The sequence below is a fragment of the Bombus flavifrons genome, chromosome 6 (assembly GCF_040668555.2).
Source record: "Bombus flavifrons isolate JBK064 chromosome 6, iyBomFlav1_principal, whole genome shotgun sequence".
In the NCBI taxonomy this organism is placed as follows: domain Eukaryota; kingdom Metazoa; phylum Arthropoda; class Insecta; order Hymenoptera; family Apidae; genus Bombus; species Bombus flavifrons.
In genome coordinates this window covers 5154478-5178153 of record NC_138447.1, presented here as the reverse complement: position 1 = coordinate 5178153, position 23676 = coordinate 5154478, and the positions used below count along the sequence as shown (strand labels likewise).

The 23676-nt window shown below is 40.3% G+C and overlaps 1 protein-coding gene across 2 annotated transcripts in view; it reads right to left on the bottom strand.

Annotated features, from left to right (window-relative positions):
• LOC138180501 (semaphorin-1A) overlaps positions 1-23676 on the bottom strand; it is a 386643-nt gene that overhangs the window by 237757 nt on the left and 125210 nt on the right. For both annotated transcript variants that reach the window (XM_069114413.1, XM_069114412.1), the window contains one exon: positions 1868-1964. In XM_069114413.1, the coding sequence (XP_068970514.1) occupies positions 1868-1964 (97 nt within the window). The remainder of the gene's footprint in view (positions 1-1867; positions 1965-23676) is intronic.

Here is a 23676-nt window from a genome sequence, read left to right as displayed (position 1 = left end):
CTTTCACCATTGAAGTTATTAGAGAGGCGATCTTAATGGAGACTTGCCAGTATTGAGTTTCTATCTCTTCGCAAACGCATCTTTCGTCTGTTTAAAAAAAGAATTTTATTTTACCTCTCGCACGGAACAACGTGTTAATTTCGTCTGTCATTACATGAAGGTTATACGAAGGTTAATATCTTTAATGAGTTTAGAGAAACGTTACGTCCTTGAAAAACAGTTTTCCTTCGTACTTTTCCACGAATCAAAACTGAAAAAGGGCTGAAGTTTTTAACCGGACGATAGAGACAAGAAAGATGTAAAAACTGGAAAGAGATTAATGGAATCAAGAGAAGGGTCGTATTCAAGAGAGTAAAAGTATGCAATTCGAAATGTAAAAATTTAGTCTTGGAAAATTCGATCTTCCTTTTATTTCCTGCTTTTCACCATTTATTCGACAGACTTTAATCTTTAAAGCGAAAAATATTCACGCTAGAAAAGCGTTAAGAACGCGTTAAAAGCAGCGAAATACGGTGGTCCATAGCGAGGAAATACATCACCGGTGAAACTCGAAAACGTAAAATATAGTCTGCCGAAATTCAGTGGTCTTCGGTGCGGCCATTACGATTTACGATTTTCTTCTTCGCTTTTTCTTTCTCTTCTCTTTCATAGGTACTTTCGCGCTTCTCATCTTGCCAGTTATTGGTCGTACTAGAGGTTCGATATAATCGATATATCGATTATATCGCCTTTATTCCGCTTATGTACGTATGCATATTCTTTTCATATTCACCGATTACACACTTTTCCTTTACACGCGAACAAAACACCTTGAGCTTTAGTGATTGTAAAAAAATTCGATATTTAAAGTGCTGCGAAATTTCTGATACAGTTACCGGTATCTTTTGAAATTTACGGAAAAATTAAAAATAAGAATCAAAAGAAATTAATTGGCATTACTGAATTTATTATTATATTAATATTTATTTAAAATTCCACGCGAATTTTATTACAATATATAATGCATGATAAATTAACTCGATTAATTTTAATTCGATTTAATTCAATTTCAATCGATTTACATATTAATTTAAGAAACGCTTTAAAATTTACGCTCCGAAATATCGTCCACGTTATTGCATTTTATTAACATAACGCAATTATATTCTGATAAACGTTAATAAGCCCGAGATCTAATTGAGTCAAGCTATCTCGCAGCAGAACAACAGTACCCACAACGACGTGATAATTATTAAAATATATAATCCAGTGCTGTTTTATCTTCTCCTAAATATCTTCACTGCGACAATTTTAAAATTTCCTAACTCGATTACTTATAATTACTTTCTCGAGTCACGCCACGCGACGACAATTGATTTCGCTTTTAACCGTTAACGTTTATTCGTCGGAAACAAAGCGCTTCGCTACACTGTTTCGCGAAAACGATCTCGTTCACAGATTCAAAAGGGTTAAAGACTCGACGAACGACGAAGAATGCAAGACAGAACAGGTGGTAAGTAGGAAGAAAGGAAGGTAGAAAGGAGACGATCACGGTACACCTCGACAATTGCCTCGCGTTTTTTCCGTTCTATTCGCTCGTGTCGGTAATTGAAAGCAATTTATTTCATATGAAAAAGACCGGTGGTGGTCGGGTCGGATCGATCCAAGGGAATACGACTCATGTAAAATGAAAGAGGACACGTCACAAGGGGTTGTGCGAGGGTGGAACCGCGTCATCGGGCTTGGTGCCGCGTAATCGAGGGAGTGACTCGACGGGAACCCGGATCGAACGACGGGAATATAGCCGATGACCATCTGCTGACCCTTGGCGGCGCGGCGCGCCAACAGCAGCAACGATCGGTAAAGAATCGAATCACGTAACAATTACCTGGCGCCAATCAGGATAGAAGTGGTCGCGCGCTCTAGGAGCTTGAAGTGCTCCACGTGGCTCTCGTTTCCCAGGAACCGCTGGCCAATCACCTCGCCTGAAACAGATCAAACGGATTTCTTGAGAAAGTAGTTCCACCACAAATCTGCCGCCTCTTGTCCATTATGGCTGTATCGCTGTTCTCGTCACACGACATATGTATCCTGTCGTGCTAAAAAGTGTAATTCATCGATAAAATAAAAATTGTAGAAAGCACACGAGGAAACTGTGAAACGTTTGAAACGTTGTATCGTCGGAAGACAAAGTGAAACGCAAGCGAAACGGTCGCAAGGAAAAAACAAAGAAACGATGATTAGCGCGAAGTTAAACGGAACGTGGAATTAGTTACGCGTCATCGAGTCTAGTTCGACGACTATTATAACGCGTACAGTGCACGCAAGGTTACACGCGGTCTATTTCGCCAATTTCGCGCATAATTTACTCAAAATCTAAATCCGACTTCTCGTCAAACGCACCTCCATTTACCCACGATAATAGCCGACGATAAATCATCCCCTGGCCGATTACGTTTGGAGAACGACGATTCCGTGGAACGATAACGATCGGTAGCGATGACTAACACCGTGACGAACGAAAGGCGAGCGTCGTTGCCTCGATTCGTTTCTTCGCCATCCCCAAAGAATCGCTGTTTCTCCCTTCGTGCTCGAGTCATCGAAGCCCTATATGCCCGCGTCAAAAATTACACACAAGCGGGAGATTTGCAGCAGAATGTTGATTGGTCGCGCCGCCCATTATATATCGGGCCCGGCGTGCTTCTCTCTCAAGGTTCCTGCTGATTACGGCGCGTTTTACCGCCTTATAAAACGCCACGTCATACTCGCGTATACTCGCGCTTCCCAACCCGTGTCCTACGTCCGTGAATGGATTTTGCCCGTATACGTCGTCCCCCGGATGGCTGCACTCCCACGCAGTTAGATTTATGCGCCAGATATAGATGCGTGGGTGTATCGGCGGCGATGCAGCGCGTCTCAATGGACAAACAGCTCGCTCGTCACTTGCTACGTACGATAGAACCGCAGCAGGGACGGCTAGGTTTACGGCTACGCGCGATCCAATGCGTAAGAAAAACCGATCTACGAAAGAAGAAAGAGACTCGCTGCGAGTAGGAGAAGCAGATCGAAGACGAGAAAGAGTAAGTCGAAGAACGGAGTAAAAAGTCCGAAGAAACCACCGCTCGTGCACGATGCCGGGGCAAGGAGAGTGTTGGAAAACGGGTTATAAGAAGAAAGAGGAGAAGCAACGTCTTGGTCAAACAAGACCAGCTCGAAAAAAGAAGAAGAGAAGAACGGATGAAGAGCGTAGGAGGACTAGCCGGAGGAAAGAGCGATAAACAGTGAACGGTGGAACGGAAAGCAGGTAAGAGTTATGAGGTAGGGAAAAAAGAATCACCGGCAAGAAAAAGAGGCAGATGGAAAGGAAGAAGATAGGGAAGGAAAACGGTTATGCAGAAGCGAAGAGAAAGAACACACGCGTAAGAGATTGCGGCAGAGTGTCTCTCAGGTCTTAGTCGACGATCAAGCGGTGCGCGCCTACTCTGTGGTGGCTGCCTTCTCCTTCATTCTCAACCCTTCTCGCCCTGCTAAAGCCCTCTCACTCGCCACTGCTGCCAGTAGGCTACTTCTTGCGCTATAACGTTTTACGACTCGGCCTCTCCGTTCGATGTTTCTCCTCAGCTGGCCTCCTCTCAACCTGCTACCCGTCCCCGTATCTGGTGCACGCTCCATGCTGGTACACACGCTGCATGCTGCATCGGGCGCGAGCTACTTTCCTCTCCTTTTTCCTCTATCTCCATCTCCCTTGTCCTCCTCGTCTCTTTCCACTCCATCTGTCCGTTTCTCTCCCCTTCACCACGCTGTTATTCACGTTATACTTTTTCATGCACGTCCACAAACGTAACCGCGATAAAGACTCGGCTGCGCTCGCCAGACGCCGGAGAGGGGACCATAGGAGCGTTGATCGGTGCTCGTCCGATTGTAGAAATCATCCTCTGAATGGGGAAGTTCGCAGGGATCGAGAAGGCTCTGCGCTCGACACTTTTAGAGATGTTCGGGGAAAGAGTGCCGCGAATCGTTGCAAGCAGCGAGGAAAAATGGTCGGAGTATGGTAAGAGCCGAGTAATCGACCGACCACGAATTTATGAGTTTGAAGAGTTCCGTAGCGTACGACAGGATGGAGAGAGCTCGTATTTTTGTGTACTTGGCAACGTCTGAACTTGATTTACGTGGTTCAGCTTGTGTCCCTTTGGTTCCTGGATAACGAGATCCACGCGGCTTTTAGAAAATGATCTTTCACGAATTGAAAAGTAATCGCGATGACGCGATTTACTTATTACATACGAGGAAATGTTATACGATGATGCGTGACATTGAGACGCGATTAAACACCGTGTCTTCTTATTTATATCTTTAATTTTCTCTTTTGTCTTCGTTCCTTTTGCAACTCTTTTTAAAATTCAACCAACGTCTACGAACAGTTCGTTGAAACTTACTTTTTAGGAGATGCGAAAACACGTACTTTTGGGTAGAGAGACGACAAAGGTGGAATTTATAATCGCGGTTCCAATTAATCTAATGTTTAATGTTTAAGGATTTAATAAATTAAAAAAAACCGGTGCTGTTTTGTGTCGTCCATTTTCCAGAACCAAGCAAATTCCATTGAAACAATACTCAAAGCTTCGATTCTTAATAAAGTGACACGCGCGATTCTTAATTTATAAAATTCTGCTTCCTCAAACGAATAAACGGTCTTACGAATATTTCACGCGCAGGATAACAGACAAATGATGGAACGCGAGATTTTCACAGTTGCTTAACTATACACAAAGTTTTGTTGAAATCGGTGAACAACGTAATACACGCTCTCTTGTTAGAAATCATTCCGACTGCAAAAAGATTTCTCCAATCGCTTACCAATGTGTATTTTTAATCTACCAACTGGAAAATTTATGCAAATTTTAACGCATTCGTGAATTTTATCGATATCGGATAACGTACTTAAATATCGGGAACAACTACCTGCAACTTCAACGACTTTATATTAGGTTGTCCGAAAAGTTTCTTTCGTTTTATAAGGAAATAGTGGACGCACAATGTTATTTGTTTCATATTAGTTTATTGAATTATGCATGAACATAATAATAGAAATATAACGAAATGGATCATACCTAATTCAATAAAATAACATAAAGCAGAAATTGTTGTTCATCTATTAGCATCTTATGGAACGAAAGAAACTTTTCGGACAACCTAATAGTAAATGATCTTTTTAACTACATTCGACACAGCTGTTTCTGTTTCATACTCTAAACGTGGAAACTCGCACGGATCAACATAAACGTCGTTTATCAACGACAATGTTTAATCGATGGAGTTGTTAACGTCGGTACACAGAGAAATTACAGCGTGATACATTTTCAAAATAACAACGATAAATATAAGTACGAAGATATAGGTAGGTTCGAAAGAAACGTCTCGTTCTATTTTCAAGCGGAAACCCTATAGAAAGCGAGGCAATAACCGTGGAGAAACAAAGCAGCTGATGAAACTCTATATAGATCAGGGCGTACGAACGATAAACTCGTTGTAGAACAACACGTTCGATCGTTTGTATCTATCGCACGTGTTCTCGCCTCTGTTTGGTGAAAAACGCGGTAACAGTATCTAAACGCAACGATTTTTCATTTAGCGTAGGACTGACGGTGCATTTATTCCGATGAAATGCTTATTCATCGACTCGTGAACGTACGACGTGCATTCGTTCATTCATTCGACCACGATCGCCCGTGTGTTTCAAGTTCCCTCGAACTTCCTGCAGGCGCGTGCACGCCTATTTTATATTGTACGCGTTTTCGACGACGCTCATAGATCCTCACTTGGTATAAAAAGCTCACTTGGGATAAAAAGGAGGAGAAAAGTTGTATTTGATTGCGGGTTGCAAATCTCATACGCTTTGCTCTGTGTCGTGAATGTAATCCATACTAATACTTACTATTTAACTTCATATCTTTCACTTTCTCTCCCTCTCTCTCTTCGTTTCAGTAATTAACAACTTGTCGCTCGCTAAATCATTTAATCTGATCGGACTGTGCCGTTTGACATGCCACCTTTTCTTTCCGTAGACGCACAAATTAAAGATGAAAAAATCCAATTGCCCGTGTCTGTTTTCGTTTTGCGTTATTTATCTCGCTGGCAACTGTATCGAACGTTTCTGCGAACGAAAAGAAAGAGAAAGGGAAGTGGTGCGTAAATTACCGAGAGAGGAAAATCTTCGTTTTTCGCCGAGCGATCCGAGCCACGACGTTACGAGCGCTGAGACACTCGTAAATGGAGTAATCCTTTGAATTCTTTTAGGACGACTTTAGTTCTGTACCAGACAGCGTACGAGAAGTACATTGCACGTTTAGAGAGAAACGGTTATAAAGAAAAACCGAATACAAGAAGCTTCTTATTCGAGACGCAAGCAGAACCGGAAATATGCGTAATATTGTGTTGCGCCTTACTCGGCCTCGAAGAAAATATAGCCAGTTAGAACGGCGATCGGTTAAACCAGCGACGTAATTTATAAATTCAATTTTAAGGAAGATTGGAGAGGACTGACACGTAGGGAGCTCGATACAGTTTTATTAGGTTGTCCGAAAAGTTTCTTTCGTTTCATAAGATGATAACACTAGAACTACCACACCGGTCAAATTGACTGGTTTTACAATTTTATTTTGAAATTTCTACTTTATGTTATATTTTTCCCCCGATGACGTAATAACTTTCGCAAAGATAACTAAAAGAGTAATATAATGAATTTTATTTTGTTCTTTATGTATTCAAAATCAAAGTAACTTTGTATCAAGGCTACTTATACCAACACCAGTCAAACCGACTGGTACTTGTCAAAGTGTAAAAGAATCCTGCAATCTGTTTATCGAAACCCAATTAACCAGTTTCCTCGTTTTGTACAACTTCCCACGCGTTTTTAAAATTTTTACTGCGTATCATTCGATATGATGATATCAGTTATCAGGAAAATTCCGGATCTATCGCTAGATCGCTGGATGCTAACACTAAAAATACCACACCAGCCAAAATGACAGGTTCTACAATTTTATAAATGTGTCAACCCTCGTTTAGGGATCATGGTCCCAGACGGATTAATAATATCAAAAATGTACTACATAACATGAAGTTGCTTCTGTAAGAAAGTAAATCAATAAATATAAAAATATTCTATTATTATGTATTTTTTAAAGACCAGTCATTTTGACAGTCATTTTGATAAAAATAGCTTTGTGTTAACCATCGGTAGTTCTAGTGATAATAGATGGGCAACAATTTCTTTTATATTATTTTATTGATTTAGGTATGATTTATTTCGTTCTATTTCTATTATTACGTTCGTGCATAATTCAATAAACTAATCTAAAACAAAAAACATTGTGCGTCTATTATTTTCTCATAAAACGAAAGAAACTTTTCGGACAACCTAATATATTGCCCATGTAATAGACGATAGATAACCGTACGTTACAGTATACGGTGCTGCAAGTAAGTCGTGATAACGATTGTTTCAAGCAAATTTGTCGATGTGACATTTGTTTATTGGAAGAAGGATATTATCTCGCTTATATAAAGATACAAAAATTAAAAAATCACTGTGTTTTGATTTTTACGCAACGGTCCAACATTTTCGGTGTTTTTTCGTTTTTCTTTAAGGTTAACATGTACCACGTTTAAATGAAAAAAATTCATCTTTAGCTTTGCGCAAGAATATTACAAATTTAAATGTACAAGACGATCGTTAAAATATTATTTAGTGTCACTTAAACGATCTTTTTCCTCCAAGATGTACCGTACCCCCAACCCCCAGTCTCCTTTAGCTCTTTGCACTCCGAATTTTATTTCAATTTCGTTAGCAGCAGTTCCCAATGCTTTTAAGTGTTTTATTTGAAATTTACTTGAACTAAAAAAATAAGACAATTTAAATAAATGAAGGAAGAAACAAATTCACTTAAATACCAGTTTCATTCATACTATTGTTGTATTTTGTAATTTCTAAGTGTATGATATATCTTGAAACAATTTCCAGGATGCAATCCTGGTTTTCTTTTCACAAAAAAAGATGGACATGAAAGAATGTCGAGTGAGTCTCGACAAAGGAACTCCTGAGATAAAAACTAATATCGAGTCACACTCGACATAGGAGTGCAAAGGGTTAATCCTTTAATATTCGACGAGCTATTGTTTCACGTATGTACTTTTACTTTTCATTTGAGTTTTAAGCGATTTTCGGTGCTGTTTGATTTTTAGCGCAAAAATAATCACATAAATCGTGGTCGCTTTACTGGAATGTTTCGCTAACTTTCTTACACTGTGCTTTCGTAGATATAGTAAGTATAGTAGTGGCGTTAATTATACAATGTTGCTGCGTGCAAAGTGTCCATTATTTTTAGACTACTATATACTATGTTCACCGATTCGTAGGGGTTAAGTAGTCGACGTCTCCTTATCACTGAACTCGATCAGTATACAGCAAGAGTTATAATCCTGACGTCATGCTTTCAACGTGCGGAAAATTGTCGCAAATCTTGTAATTTTACTCACGAATATAATATATATTAATTGTAAATTGTAAAAGGAAAATAGAAGCACCTAAAGCACAATAAACAACAGGAATCGTGATATTTATAAGAAAGGAAAATATCGCAACGAATAAACTATCGGCCTGCAACGAGTATTTTTATGTTTGAGAGAAATTAGTGTATTAATGTAATTGATGTAAGGAAACACGGTACAGCTAATAATAATTCAGATGATAAATTTCATCTTTGATTAAGAGTTGAGAGACATTTACGCCGGAGAAATAATCGCGTCGCGGAAACGTAAAAGTACACGAGTTCTATTCAATTTCTATTCGATATATAGCATTGTTAATTATATCGTATAAGTACGAATTTGTTTATTACTTCGCCTACTTTCGTTGAAAACGTTTCCATTTATCGGTGTAGAATTAGCTTTTATCAAACTATGGGAATTAGATTTCTCTCACAGCGGAAACTCGGTCGACACATAATATATCGTAATCTGAACATAGAGTGCTATGGACGCATATATGCGTCTGGCGAAAGCTATCGGTGTGGACTAAGGACACATATATACGTTTTCTGTAAGTGTCCGGCATGGACTAAGGACGTATATAATGCATATATTTTATATCAAAAATCCACTGCTTCGAAACAAAAATTTAGCGAATTTCATTTAGCGTTGATAAGAGACATTTTACGAAAATATTTCCAACGTAAAAGCATGGTAGGAGGAGGAAAGAGAAAGTCTGAGGATTTGCCATTTCGTTTAATTGATAGGCATTTCCCATCAAAATGCCCTAATCGTGCCAGCACAACACAATTATCAAGAAGAAAATGTGTTGTTTGTGTGAAAAATAAGAGAAGGTGCGACGAGCGAAACGAATGCAGAAAATGCGATGTCGGATTATGTATCGATAATTGTTTTGAAATTTTTCACACACAACTGAATTATTAACTTGCGTTATACTTACTAAATTTAGTTTTCTAGTTTATTGTTTTCTAGTTTCTTACCCAAATTCTAGTTTATTGTAAATTTCAATGTCTATAATAAATAATTAATACTAAAAAATAACGCTATTGAATCATTTAATCTCGTGCAAAAGAATTACTATAGCTTATTACGATTTGCGCTTTGAATAGTCAATCAACAGAGTTCAGTCTAGCGAAAAAGTACTCCGTCCATAGCGATCGTCAGCGCTGGCCGCGCGCCGTCCGTACGGACCGCATAGGCCGCGAGTATTCAGCGCTCTAAGGGTTAATAACATAGGATCGTAATGAAAAAAACAAGCATTTACTCTCGATTGACGTGCAAGAAATTATATTCGAGTCTCAGATTTCAAATGTTTCACGGACTATGGCGGACTATAGGAACAGGTATCAGCGAGCAGTGTCGCTTGCGATTTAAAGTTGCAAGATCCGTTAACCGTACGACTAAACAAACGACCGATTTTCGTTGCAGATATTCGGTAAAGATTCCATTAAGGTAGGAATGGAAGTCGATGGATCTAGAAGATGCACGATTCCAGCCAAACCGACTTCCTTATACCATTTTACGAGCACATTCCGCCTTACAACGCGCGTGCACATGTAGGTAAGTACGTCCGTGTATGTGCCGGTCTGCAAGCAATTTCCATATATTACAAGGAGAAGCGAGTTTCATAGAATTTACCGAATGGATGATTACAATAGACGTACGTTAGCTGTTAATTACTCTAATCAGACGTCGCTTCAAGATGAACGATGGTCACCTTAATTGCCCGTCTATGCTTCCATAATTTCGTTGAAAGATTTCGTTCGGTAACACGACTATTAAAAAAATATCGTTTGGTAAATTCCGAATAAATACGATACAGGATAAATCGTTGAGCGATATCTCTGTGCAACTGCGATTATAATGTTGTAACGTTAATGCAGATTTTATTATTTGCAATTTAAAACCACCGTCGCATATTGTAAACGTATATGCTGCAACTTATACTAATTATTTCGATTCTCGTTATTATACGAATGCACTTCTCGATATGGCAATATACTGTTATCTGAATATTCGGTTTCATTCGTAAACGGAAAGAACACAATGAATATTAATAAATTTATGTTATATTAAAAGCAAACGCGCACACCACGAGTATAAACGTACGACGACAACGATGAACAGGATAGGTCGCTAAATCAAATTTCCAACAAGATAAAATACAGGATAAAATACGAAATAAAGAATAATCTGTAACGAGTGCCTCGTAAGAATCGAATGGAAAGTTATTCTTCGTTATCGATGATTCTTAAAACGTATGACGAAAGAATAGAAACATCGCCACTGTTACAAAATTCCACTCTATCGAAATAAGGAAAATAAAAGTCTGACGTGCGATCAAGTGGCATGCGACGCACCGTGCAGGTTGCCAGTTGAAGAGCATCGCGAGTGCAACGGGTAAACCGTTAGTTACGGTAAATTTCCGTTCACTGTCTAAGTACATTGTACTCGCGGCCTCGATAGCAGGGAAGAAACTGCTTCTAATGTCAACGTCGCCATCGTAATCAGGATTTTTTCCAGTGTTGTTGCGGCTTCCAGCAATCCGCGGGAATCATAGTCGGCAACGGTTACACTCGAGTGCTCGCCTAATTTGTTTCGGTCACGAACGCCCGTAAAAGGTTCTAATATTCTTAGGCCGGGATTATAAATCGTGCGCCGAAGGACATTCCTTCGCAATCTTCGCCGGCCAACGTAAAAACTGCTTCCTTAAATTTCCCGCACGCCGCGAGCTGAACCGTGCCGCTTTCTAATTTATCGTAACCCTCGAGTTTATTCTCCCCCGTTTCGATATCATGGTGACGTACGTGCTCGATACACAGAACTTTGTAAGCAGAAGGCAGATCGCTGGCTTCTCAGGACGATGATCAAACCTTATTGGCTATTCGAATCAAAATTTATTCTCTCCGTAACAGAGCGATCCCGCTGTATTTCTATCTGTTAATTCTTTCTTAGTTTTTCCATTGGTTTTTGAAGGAACGAATTTCCGCGAATCAAAGAAACAAACGAAGCGAACTGTTCTTGGGTAAAGGCAGCTTATCGAAGCGCAGCATCGACTACGATTCAAAGTCAAAGACCGCGAGATTGTAAGCGTAGCGCGAAATTTTCCTCGGTGCGCTATCGATGCACGACGAACGAAACAATTTGCCAGAAAATGATAATGTGGCTAAATTTACGTTGGCGCATATTTACAGCGTATCCGCACGATCGCAATGGAGCAGGAACACGGCGGGGCACGTGGAAAGGAGCGAAACTTTCTAAAGGCATTTGCAAGCCGCTCGTATCCTCCACCGCCGTGGAGCGTAGCTTACCTCCGTTAATTTCGCCACCGCTGTTCTTTACGAGCGGCCGATGCATATGGATGCGGTGACTGGCTGCTGCTACGAGTATGTACTTTGCAGCGGTGTATTCGCGATACACGAGACGAGAAGTGCAGTGACGACGAGGCTCGGCACGCGCGAACGCTTACAACGTAATTTCTTATTCGCGAGCCACGGCAGTAGCCGCCTCTCCACGGCACGCGCGACCCGTGCCGATAGCAATCGATCTTTCCCACAGCGATACTTAAACCCATCGTCTGTCAATCGTTGACGATTCGTTTATCGTATCAACACTGCAACTACCCATAGTTAACACGAAGCTATTCCTACCAAAACCAATGAAAATGACTGATGTTTAAAAAATATGTAATAATAGAATATTTTTATATTTATTGATTTATTACTTTCTTACAGAAGCAATTCCATGTTATGTAGTACATTATACAAATTACATACATACATACATTATGTATGTAGTACATAGTACATATATGTAGTACATTTTTGGTATTATTAATCCATCTGCGAGGGTTGACACATTTATAAAATTGCAAAACCAATCATTTTGACTGCTGTGGTATTTCTAGTGTTAGCATCTAGCGATCTGGCGATCGATCCGGAATTTTCCTGATAACTGATATCATCATATCGAATGATACGCGGTAAAAATTTTAAAAACGTGTGCGAAGATGTACAATACGAAGAAGCTGGTTAATCGGAGTTCGATGAACAGATTGCAGGACCCTTTTACACTTTGACAAGCACCAGTTATTTTAACTGGTGTTGGTATAAGTAGCCTTGATACAAAATTATTTTGATTTTGAATACATAAAAAATAAAATAAAATTCATTACATTACTCTTTTAGTTATCGTTGCGAAAGTCATTACATCACTGCGGAAGAAAATATAACACGAAGTGGGAATTTTAAAATAAAATTGTAAAACCAGACAATTTAACTGGTTTGGTAGTTCCAGTGTTAATTTCAAGGCTCCGTGACCTACTATCCAGTGGTAAAGAATAAAATTTTGTTAACAAAAATTTGATAATCCCGTTAGAACTAAGCGACGACTCCGTTATCATCCGCTGCATATTTTCGAATATCGATTCGATCGTGTTACGGTGACACTGGTTTACCACGTCCGCTTGGCAAACGTTTCGTCGAATGTTAATCCTCAAGGTCTGCTACGGTTTGCAGACAGGCACGGAGAGAAAGTTAATCGAATTCCCTTAACGCTCGACGATTGGATTTTTTGGTTGGATTCGGTGATACGTCACCGGTTCGGTCGCAGTTAGTTGGTCGAAGCAAGGAGCTGTACGACTTGGACCCAAGTAATTTGCCGGATCGAATTATCCGTTTCCGACCGCTGTTTCCATTAATCACGCGTCATTTTAACCGCGTTCCAAATACACCGTGTTAACGAAACTCCGAATTAACCATGTAACGTAGCAAGTTGATTGGTCGGGATGGGGAAAAGTTGGATGCACGAGACGGCGCGTGTCGCGAACGAGTTCATCCGCCGCTATCGCGTTACCTTGTCGGTTGAATAACGAAACGCTCGAGTTTGCATCTAACGTACGCACGAGAAGAACTTACGTTCGACCGTGTCACGGAATCAGGTTCTTTGAAATACTCGAAGAAGCGATCGAGTTTGATTTTAAAAAGGTTGTCAGATTGCTTGATACGAGACTTTTCGTGTTTGCTGGCCAACATTTGGGAAAAACGAACATTCGGGCAATACGTTTTATATTCGTCGATGTTTAGAGAAGGGACACGCACGTCTGCCATTTTTTACGCTGTCGTGCTACTGCACGTTTGTGCGCTATACTAAATTCACGATCGAAGGGATGACGAACGAGCCGTAACTAGCGTATATAATTAGAGTCTCGTTGTCGCCTGCTCGATGGCAATTGCCGTGTTGTAATCTTGCTCGTAGGACTATCGTATTCGTGACAGGAGATCGACGATCACACCCTCGGGTCGCCACTGCGTGACAGACACGCTCTACAATTTTTAGATAGCAACGATTACTTACTCGAGTTTAAATTATCAAACAATTCTGTTTATTGAAAATCGTCGATTCTACGAATATCGCCAGATCGAACAGCGACGGCGAACGGATAAGCTTTCGCAAACTTGTGCAACTTTTTACGAAATCTCCGGCAGTTACAGATATTACGAAGTAAGCCTGGTTTATTATAAAGTAACGAATGGATAAATTTGTAAAAAAAAAAGATTAAGCTGGCAGTTCGCTGGGATTATAAAGGAATTCTGTACTTTGAACTTTTACCAAGAAACCGAACGATTAATTCAAACGTGTACGTTCAACAATTCGCCAAACCAAGCGATGCAGTTCAAGAAAAGCGGCGGGAATTGGCAAATCGTAAGGGTGTTGTTTCCCTTGTTGTTGCTTGATAATACAAAGCCCCGCACATCTTTGGTCACTCGCCAAAAATTATTGCAACTAGGTTGGGATGTGTTGTCATATCCACCATATAGCCTTGACCTTGCGCCTTCAGATTACTATTTATTTTGTTCCATGAAGATCTCCTTAAATGGTAAAATTTTTAATGACGCTGATGATGTAAAATCACATTTTCATCAAGAAAGTTTTATGAACATGGAATTATGACACTGCCTGAAAGATGGCAAAAGGTCATCGACAAAAGCGGACAATACCTAATTGAATAAAGTTATGTTTTTAAGCAAAAATTTGGAATTCCTTCTTATTTAAAATACGCAATCACTTAGTTGCTAACCCAATATTAAAATAAGTACAGAGATAGTGTGTGCCAATTTTAATCGTCGCTCGCTCAATGCTACTATACCAATCGAATAAAGAATAATAAACTCATAACATCAACGGATGTTACCACAAAAAAACAGCAAAAGCAATCTATTGAAAGTTCTTTTGCTTCCAGACCCTGTAACCCAAACACCATTAATGTTCCAAGGCACAGTATTATGGATATCTCAGTTCTGAATTTTCCCTTTCAACTTTTTCTACGGCCATGAGCCGCTACATAACATAGCCGGCCGGAATTGGATAGAAAAACAATTGTGGAACAAAATATTGCGTTATTTATCAAGGTCTATCATAACGTGATGCAATTTTTTCCAGACGTACGTCGATACAGTTGCAACGTAAAACTGAACTTCTTTCCCTGATAGAACCTTTCCATTTCTCCCATTAACTGATTTCTCCTGTCGTTCTGAACAATGATGTACACATCAATTCACATTCACACATTCAATTAGGTATTGTACACAATCAAAGTAAAATGATAAAAAACAGTCATTTGTGCGTCCACAGCGAATATCGATAAACTTAGGCGATTGCAGGCGCGAGATACGATTCGAGCTAATGCCACGAGACCGATTTCGATCTTTTGAACGACCGGTGAGCGAAGCGGCGACAAAAGCAGCGTATACTATTTCCATTGCGCTTCGCTGTCTAATTCGCGGCAATTTTTCCACTAATTCCACGTCCTAATAGGATCTCGCGTAACTTGGTCGCGTTATTTCACTTAAACCACTAAATACGAGATATATTCAGTTCCTCGCATTTACATTTATATTGGCTTATTATTCCCGCGGTCGTATTACTCACACCATGCCGTTCCTCAACCGTCTCTCCTTTCTTCTTTGCTTCTTCGCTCTCGCTTGTCCCTTTCTTCGTCGTACACCGCTAAATGTATGCCGCTCTTAAGAGCTTACCGGCCGGAAGCATAGAAGATGAAATTTACTCAGCACTCTCGATCGCCCCTAATATTCACCGAGCGTCTGGCCTCCGGCAGAATTCCAGCCAGCTCGACGCGATAGTACTCCGAGGCTTGATTCGACTGGCGCGACGTGCACGGCCTATCTACCGATCTACCGCTGTGTCAATTAAATCAAACAAAGGCAAGCGTGACGATCGATTCGGCTGTCTACGACCGACAAAATGTCACGTCGCTGCTCTCTGCCCCTCTCGCTCTTTCCATACGCCTTTTCCTACCTTCTCTATGCAACTCACCGCTTCGATTTACATCGTCACTTTCTCCTTCCGATCTGTCTCACACTCCAAACTTCCATTTCACTTTCCCCGCCCGCGTGTCGCTGCCAATTTATTCCCTTTTTCTCAAGGAACGCGCATACGCGTACACGTAGCTGCACTACTTAGCTTATTTTCAAGCCTCTGTATTCGCCATCTGTCCGCTCTCGGTGCACTTCGCGCCACCGACGACTATCCTCGTCGGCTGGCGAAACGAAGTTTCGTCAGCTTGTGCCCGAGCCTGTTAGCGTTAAATACCGTGATCCGGTGGCACGATCGCTTTCATTTAGAGCCACGCGGCCACGTTCCGCAGCGCGAAATGGAATTTCGTCAGCGTGCCATGCTCGCTCCAACATCCAGCCATGAAAATATCAAGATACAACGTGACAGGCATTCCGTGGCTCGCTGAACTCGCCGTTAGAAAAGCCTTCCTTTTTACGTAATTTCTGCGTGGAAAGATAAAACGGAAGAGCCGGAACGTCGCGCTGCTTCGACAAATTACCCCACCGATCGAGAAATCTATTTTACAAGATTTCCTGCAAAAAATGCAAAGTGCATGCGACGAGTCGATAACGTTTTTACAGCGTGTTCACGGCCATGATCGTACAGCGTATCGGTGAAGTTTTACTCGATCGAGAGGAGAAATATCGCGAGGTATCGACAACGGGGATCAGGGTCTTGCGGGTAAGATAGATGACGATGGTGGCGATGGATTCCCCAAGTGGTGTAAGAAAAGATAAGATACCTTGAAAATAGATTTATATTCCAGAATGAACATGTTTGATCGACGCTGAAGAGATTGTGTTCGATCCATACGATATCTACGAATTCTTCTTTATAGTTACTTTTAAACAGACATAGAAGGTACAACGAAATTATGTTTTATTGGAGATATTCAACCGTTACTGTCGCCAACGTTCTCCTCTCTGTCCTCAGCTTTCGAACCGCTCAAAGCTGCGATCTCTTGATCGTTTTGTTTAAAGAGTATAATTTTTTATTTGTCTATCGGAATGCCCGGAATCCGAGGAGCACCATGTACTTTATGGATTATTATCAAAACTGTGATAATGTATTAGGTTGTCCGAAAAGCTTCTTTCGTTTTATAAGGAAATAATAGACGCACAATTTGTTTTATATTAGTTTATTGAATTATTCACGAACATAATAATAGAAATATAACGAAATGGATCATAGCTAATTCAATAAAATAATATAAAACAGAAATTCTTGTTCATCTATTATCACCTTATGAAACGAAAGATACTTGTCCGACAAACTAATATATTTACAACCGTATAAAGTTGCAAATTAAATGTGGAACATAAGAATTATGACTTTCTTAATTCCACTATGTTACTGTACAACAGTTTCCATACGTATAGGGTATACTCCCAAATTTAAATCTTTTCTCTCGCGTTACGAATACGCAGATTAAATTGAATGTTGTTTATTCAAAGTATATTCGATATTAATATTGATCGACCATCAACTTGTATCGTTTAATTAGAATCATTCGCTTTTTCTAGTTCAATTACAAATAGATATAACCACGAGTTTTATAACTCTAAACTTACTATACCTTAAAGTTTCGTATTCTCTTGCTTTATTTTTGGAGAGAATAATATTGTATCATTCAACTTCTAATGAAAATCTTGTCAATATTCTATAAATACATCGTGTTATTTAAATAATGGTCACGCAAAATTGCACGTCTTTTACATAGATTCCACCATATATCGTTGTTTTATCGTTACTGTGTCTTTATTATTATATCTTCTATTATTTCGCTATGATTACGTGTTTGTTATAACTCTGCACAGAGTATGCAATATCCAATTTTACAGCATAACATCCGTTCGTTTGCATAAAGCTTGCATTAATTGCAAATATACGCGCCAGATATCATTTCTCCAAAATGTGAGCCTGACTTGTTAAATGTTCTCCTACCGTTGATCATTTATCAATTGCGTTCAAACGTAAATATTTCAATGATTTTGTAATAGGCTCAATCTTGACAAACGCACAAACGCAACGCAAGCACGTTCTACTGGGTTGGCAACTAAGTGATTGCGTATTTTAAATAAGAAGGAAGATTCCAAATTTTTCCTTAAAAATATAACTTTATTCGATTAGGTATTGTCCCTTTTTGTCCATGACCTTTTGTTCGCCCGATCGTTGATCGTGAAAAGTCTATGCTTCCGGCACGATTCCTTTTGTAACCTAACTGTAATAGACGCAACGCGTTTTGCAAGTTAATTCGATCGGTAGATCGGAGAAATGACAAAACTTCGTTGTAATTGGAATGCGTCGTATCGACGCGGCGTCAAGTTTCGCCGGGTTATCGGATGGCAGCGTACAATTAGAAATGGTAAACGAGTGGAAGTAAGAGGTGGCGGAGAAGAAAACAGAAGTGAGGGGTCTTTAAAAGCAGAGGCGAAAGTAAAAGGAAAGAAGCGCAAAGGTAGTCTCTGATGAGTGTAAAAAGAATAAAAGCGTCTTTGGAAGATGCTCGAGTTGACGTGGAGTAAGGTCATGCTCTCCTCAGTCACTTCGCCTAAAGTACACCAGATCAACGAGCTTCGCTATAGGCGATTCGATTCCATCAACAATAAAATATCTGCCGCTGTTGGTACACCGAGTTTAATACTCGTTGCTCTGCTAAGCAGAGGAAACTATTGAAAGTTGTTACAGGTCTCGCGATAGGACGTTTCGATTGTTGCACGTAGCTATAAAACGATTAGCCACGGTGTATGACGTAAATATATTTTCGCTTTTGTCGTCAAAATTATCCGTCGCGAGCGAAAAATAGGTAATTTTAGCCCCGTTATACCTTCGTAATAAATTTGAATAATCGTACGGCGGTAAACGATACAGGCGATAAATAGAATGATAATCAGGTAAATTTGAATAATTCGACGTTCTAACGTTTATTTGGAGAAAATGATGGTGGTTAAAATTTATTTCTCTGTAAATTTCTAATATCGTGGGACATGGCTGTTTGCTACCGGTTCCCTCGATTTTCGCTTCGACGTGGAAAATCCCGACAGCGGTGTCTCGAAAGAAGCAGCGACCTTATCCAAGCGAGAAACGATCCTCGACGTGAAAATGTCGCGACAACGAAGCACTGGTAACACCAAAAATCTCGTTTCGGCCATGACAAATAAATCAGACCTGTTGCGACATGATCCTATTAACGTTATGTACTGTGATTTATCGCGCTATTTGTATCGAAACGGCAGAAAGCACGGAGAAATGTTTTGTTTGCGGCCTCTGCAAACAGTCTGGCAATCCATTAAACTATTATCCCCGCGTACCATTCCACCTCGAGCTAGTTTATCCGCTTGAGATTCCACTACCAGTCATTTTTGACCGATCCTCGTCCGAGAATCGTTAAAGCCATCGTTCAATATTACCGGTTGATGATTTTCCACGATCGAAAATTCCTCGATAAAAATAACGACGAAATCAGAGCCGAGAAAGTGCCTATCTCTCGCCGCGTCGTAAATCCAACGTTTTCACCTGGCAATTCCAACGATTTCGAATAATTTCGAGCGCGTATAACGTTCGTTCTCCGTGCCCTGCTCGGTGTAATAACGCTGGGCCAATTATTCGATTTGCCACACTTTCTTTGATAATTGTGCAACCTGAAATTTTACACGTTCCGATAACTCCACGAATCTCGTAAACGTTAAAATTCCCGTGATATTTGAAACTCACCCCGAATCTTCTTATTTAAGTGTTATACGTAACTATGAAAAAAAAAAGAAAAGAGAAAATTGATTTTTAATCTCGCGATATCGTCTTATTTTTCCGAGGGTAAAATTGCGAGACCGCAAGAAAACCGCAGCTGCTGAATCTCAACTAAAACGGCGAAAGAAAAAGAGTTCGGGAAAGAAAATACGGTTGAGCGAAAACCGCGATCTGCGGAGGAGAAATTAAACTCGTAAACGAAATTCGCCATTGTTTTTGGCAAAGATACAATATGCGAGAAAGCAGCCGACTGATAATGATATGTTTAGCCAAAACATTTGCATTTGTGGAAATGCAAAAGCGAGGAGAAAGAAGAGAAGGTGTCCTTCCTGTCCCATCAAAGGACTTAACTTTCCGACAGCTCTTTATAATTATTTCGTTACGCAAACGTAATCGCATTTTATACTTTCGCGTTCGTCTAGAAATGAAATTTGCCACCTTGAAACATCCAAGATTAGACATACTCGTATATTTCGAAAACCTTCGTTGAGACGATGAAATTTCGACGTGAAAAGTACAAGAGACGCAGGTAAAGAATTCATTGTTTCCAATATATTTGCTGCTTCCGGCATTTCGGGTAAATTTTGTTTTTCAGCCAAGTCGAAAGCTGGAAAACTCGTTAGCTTAAGAGTCGACTCGTTGCTCCCTTTTTCGTTATTCGTTTACAACAAGTGGTAAGTGAAACGAAATATTTTTGCATTAGGCGGACTGTATCGAACGTTCTGCGAAAATGCGCACGTCTTTAGCTTCTTTATTTTCCGCCTTTTAATCTCTTTTTTCTTACATTTGAACGTGTACCATCCTATTCTTAATTTGACATAACGTTACAAATTTCGTTTGTAATCCGAAGTAGGTCGAGAATGTATTCTTCCGTAAAGCAAAAAAAAAAAAAAGAGAGAGAACATGGTTCGTTGTTCATTTAACGAACGTTTCACGAATAAAGTATGCAGATGAATCGACGAACGACCAAACGTCAACGACGTACATTGTAAACGATTTTCGGAGCAACGGAAAGCTGTAAATTTTTCAATATCGAATATTCAACGTCGAAGAAAGAAGCAAACCACCGCACTGAACAGGAAGCATTGCTTCTCGTTTGATCGACCAAGTTCGGCCGCGTTAGCCACGGCCATTGCTTACAAGGAGAACATTCGGTTCATCGATTTGTCTTTATACACACGTTGTGAGGAAAATATAATAGCGTGCCTAGATACAATTTACACGTTTCTATTTATGTTCTTTTCTTATTGTATATACATGTAACAGAGTTCATTTGTTACAAAAATATTAGGTACGTTACAAATTACATTTCACCTTAATATACGTAATTTCCTTAACACTTTGACTGCCACGACGAAATTACATTTTATTATTCAAAGCATATAATGGCAAAATAATAATAAATTGATGATGTACGACAACATTCTTCCCCAATGAACCGTTTATCTTATTGGTGGTCACGGGTGACCACCGTGGCTCCTAGGTAACATATGATAGCGACGTATTATAACGAGGCTTCGTTTATTTCAACAAACCATTCGCATTTGTTATTTTGTCGTAAGCAAAACGTGTAGAATATATTATTGAAACGTGTAGAAGATATTAGGCTGAAATGGTAGAGGTCCGCGAAGAAAATTATGCTTGTGATAAACTAATGGTAGCGGTAGATTACAACAGAGGAAAATGTGCTGTAGATTTATCAGATCAAATGGTAGCATATTTTACACCACGTAGAAGAACCCTCAAGTGGTATATAAAATTAGCTTTAGAGTTATTGTTAAATACATCAATTTCAAACGCGATAATACTCAATTAACAAGCAACAAAAACAAAAATCAAGGTATCAGATTTTAGAATGGCACTCGCAATGCAGCTTACACAGTGCCATTTACCAGAGCCGTTAAATATACTTATTCGACAAAGATTGCGACACGAATTACAGATGAAAGAAGGGCAAGCGAACCTGGCAGGAAAATTTTGCAGAGAGTGTTATAAAAAAATGTTAAACAGTTAGGATCAAAAATTGCTAAGAATCGGACCAAAAAGGTGACCCCCTATTGTCAAGATTGCACCGATCTGCCACATTTATGTTTAAATTGTTTTAACACAGTGCACCGTTAGATGTAAGATTTGTTCCCATTTTCTTCTTATTAATGTTCTAATAAAATGTTTAATTGTTCAATGTGGCTGTTTTTATTTCAAAGTATCTTCTATTTATCGGTTATATCCAAAATACGCTAACTGTCAGTTTTCATTCAATTTTTTCAATTGTAGAAAGTTCAAACGCTCCGGTCACTAATGACCACCGTGGCGTCACAGGAGAAAACGTGGCAGTCAAAGTGTTAAAATGGTTGCTCGTAAAAGTAATCGATTCTATGATTGAAAAGTTCTTAGAACGTTGCTTTTGCGATTTCTTCGTTTCGAAGCAATTTAAATTTGTTAGAACTTTTCGTACGACGACTTGGTCGATTACGATTTCTGCGTTGAACCTTTCCTACCAATGAACGATTTCCCTATCGCGGAAAACCTAAATTTCCGACATTAACATCGATATTAAATCTTCTACGCTCGGTGTTCTCTCACGTAGAACGATAAGCCAAATCGAGCATTGTGTATTGTTCTTTCGAAACGAGTGATCGTGTGGAGACTGGTCGCGTGAATAGCGTGTCACGAAGTGCAGAAAAAGGAAAGAAAATGTCGTATACGATGCGTGGGTCGATCGTCGAAACGCTGATCACGTGGCGCTTGACTCTTCGCATCGTTGCTTTCGAGAACGTAGTACGCGTCGACACGAGATCAGTCGCAGTCCTTGCGAAATCATACAACGTATAATTACATTGCTAGTCGTGAAACGAGGAAAGAATTCCAGGCACGTTGTTACGCGTGTCTTTTAGAAGAAAAATTGAAGGAAAATCGAGTGCCGTGTGAAACACGCGTATCGCGTAGAAGAATTAGTTTCGCTCGTGAAAAAGCAAGGGCCGCGCATAAAACAGCGATGTACAAGAAACGACGACCATTCTTGTCGTTGGTAAGCGAACGAAGATATCCGCGAATTTACTCGCAACGAGAAAACAGAGACAATAGCGGTTGCATGGATGAACTAACGAATAAAAAATTCAGCGGCTGGCATTACCTACGTTTTCCCACAAGAATACTGCTTTCTCACCGTTGTCCCTTCATGAGAATACAATGCAAGTTCCATCAAGCATGTATGCGAACACGCCTCCAGCTGAGATGAGATTACGCTCTCGTCGCGATGACTCCGGCCGATCTGTGCCCGTGCAAAAGCACCTACATAAGTTACATACGTACGTTGCGTACGTTAAAGAAGAATCTAGCACGTTGCTGGAAGAAATTTCAACTAATGGAATTGCTATTTCATTCGTTAATCCGTCGAAACCTATTAATCGCAATTACTTTAGTTATTCGAGCGGAGCTAACCGTTGCAAAGATACGAAGAACTCGACAACGCGCGAATACGCGCGCAACGAAGTCGGAAGACAGTCGCCGTCGCGTTAGACAACAAATATATTTTCTTGCCGCTCGAATGGAACGAGCAGATTGAGTCGAGAAGACGTCAGGACGACGGGTCACGTCCGTGTCGTTCGTATGCCGGATAAACGTCTGCCGCGCGTTCGAGTTAACGGCGCAATGTCACGATTTATCGGCCGTCTATGTCGAAGAGCACGGAATACGAAAGCCCAGAGTCTAAAGAGATCGCTGACGAGCGTAAGCGGGCTCGTTCACGAGAAAGCTCGCAGTACAGAGCCGTTAAAAAGCCTGTTTCAAACGTTCGCGCAACGAGTGCACGCGGCCGATAAAAGGGACGAAGAGGGGAGGGAAAAAAGCGAGCACCCTCGTTGGTGAGCTTCTCTGAGGAAGGAAGGAAAGGGTGAGGCCACAACCGCGGCTTGTCGCACCACAATGAATGGACACGGTAACCTTTTGCAGCTCTCTAGTGGCGCGGCTTTCCAGACACCTTTCTGCACTCCAGTCACTTGGAAAAACGCAGCGGCAACCTATACCATACGATAGCGAGTTTCA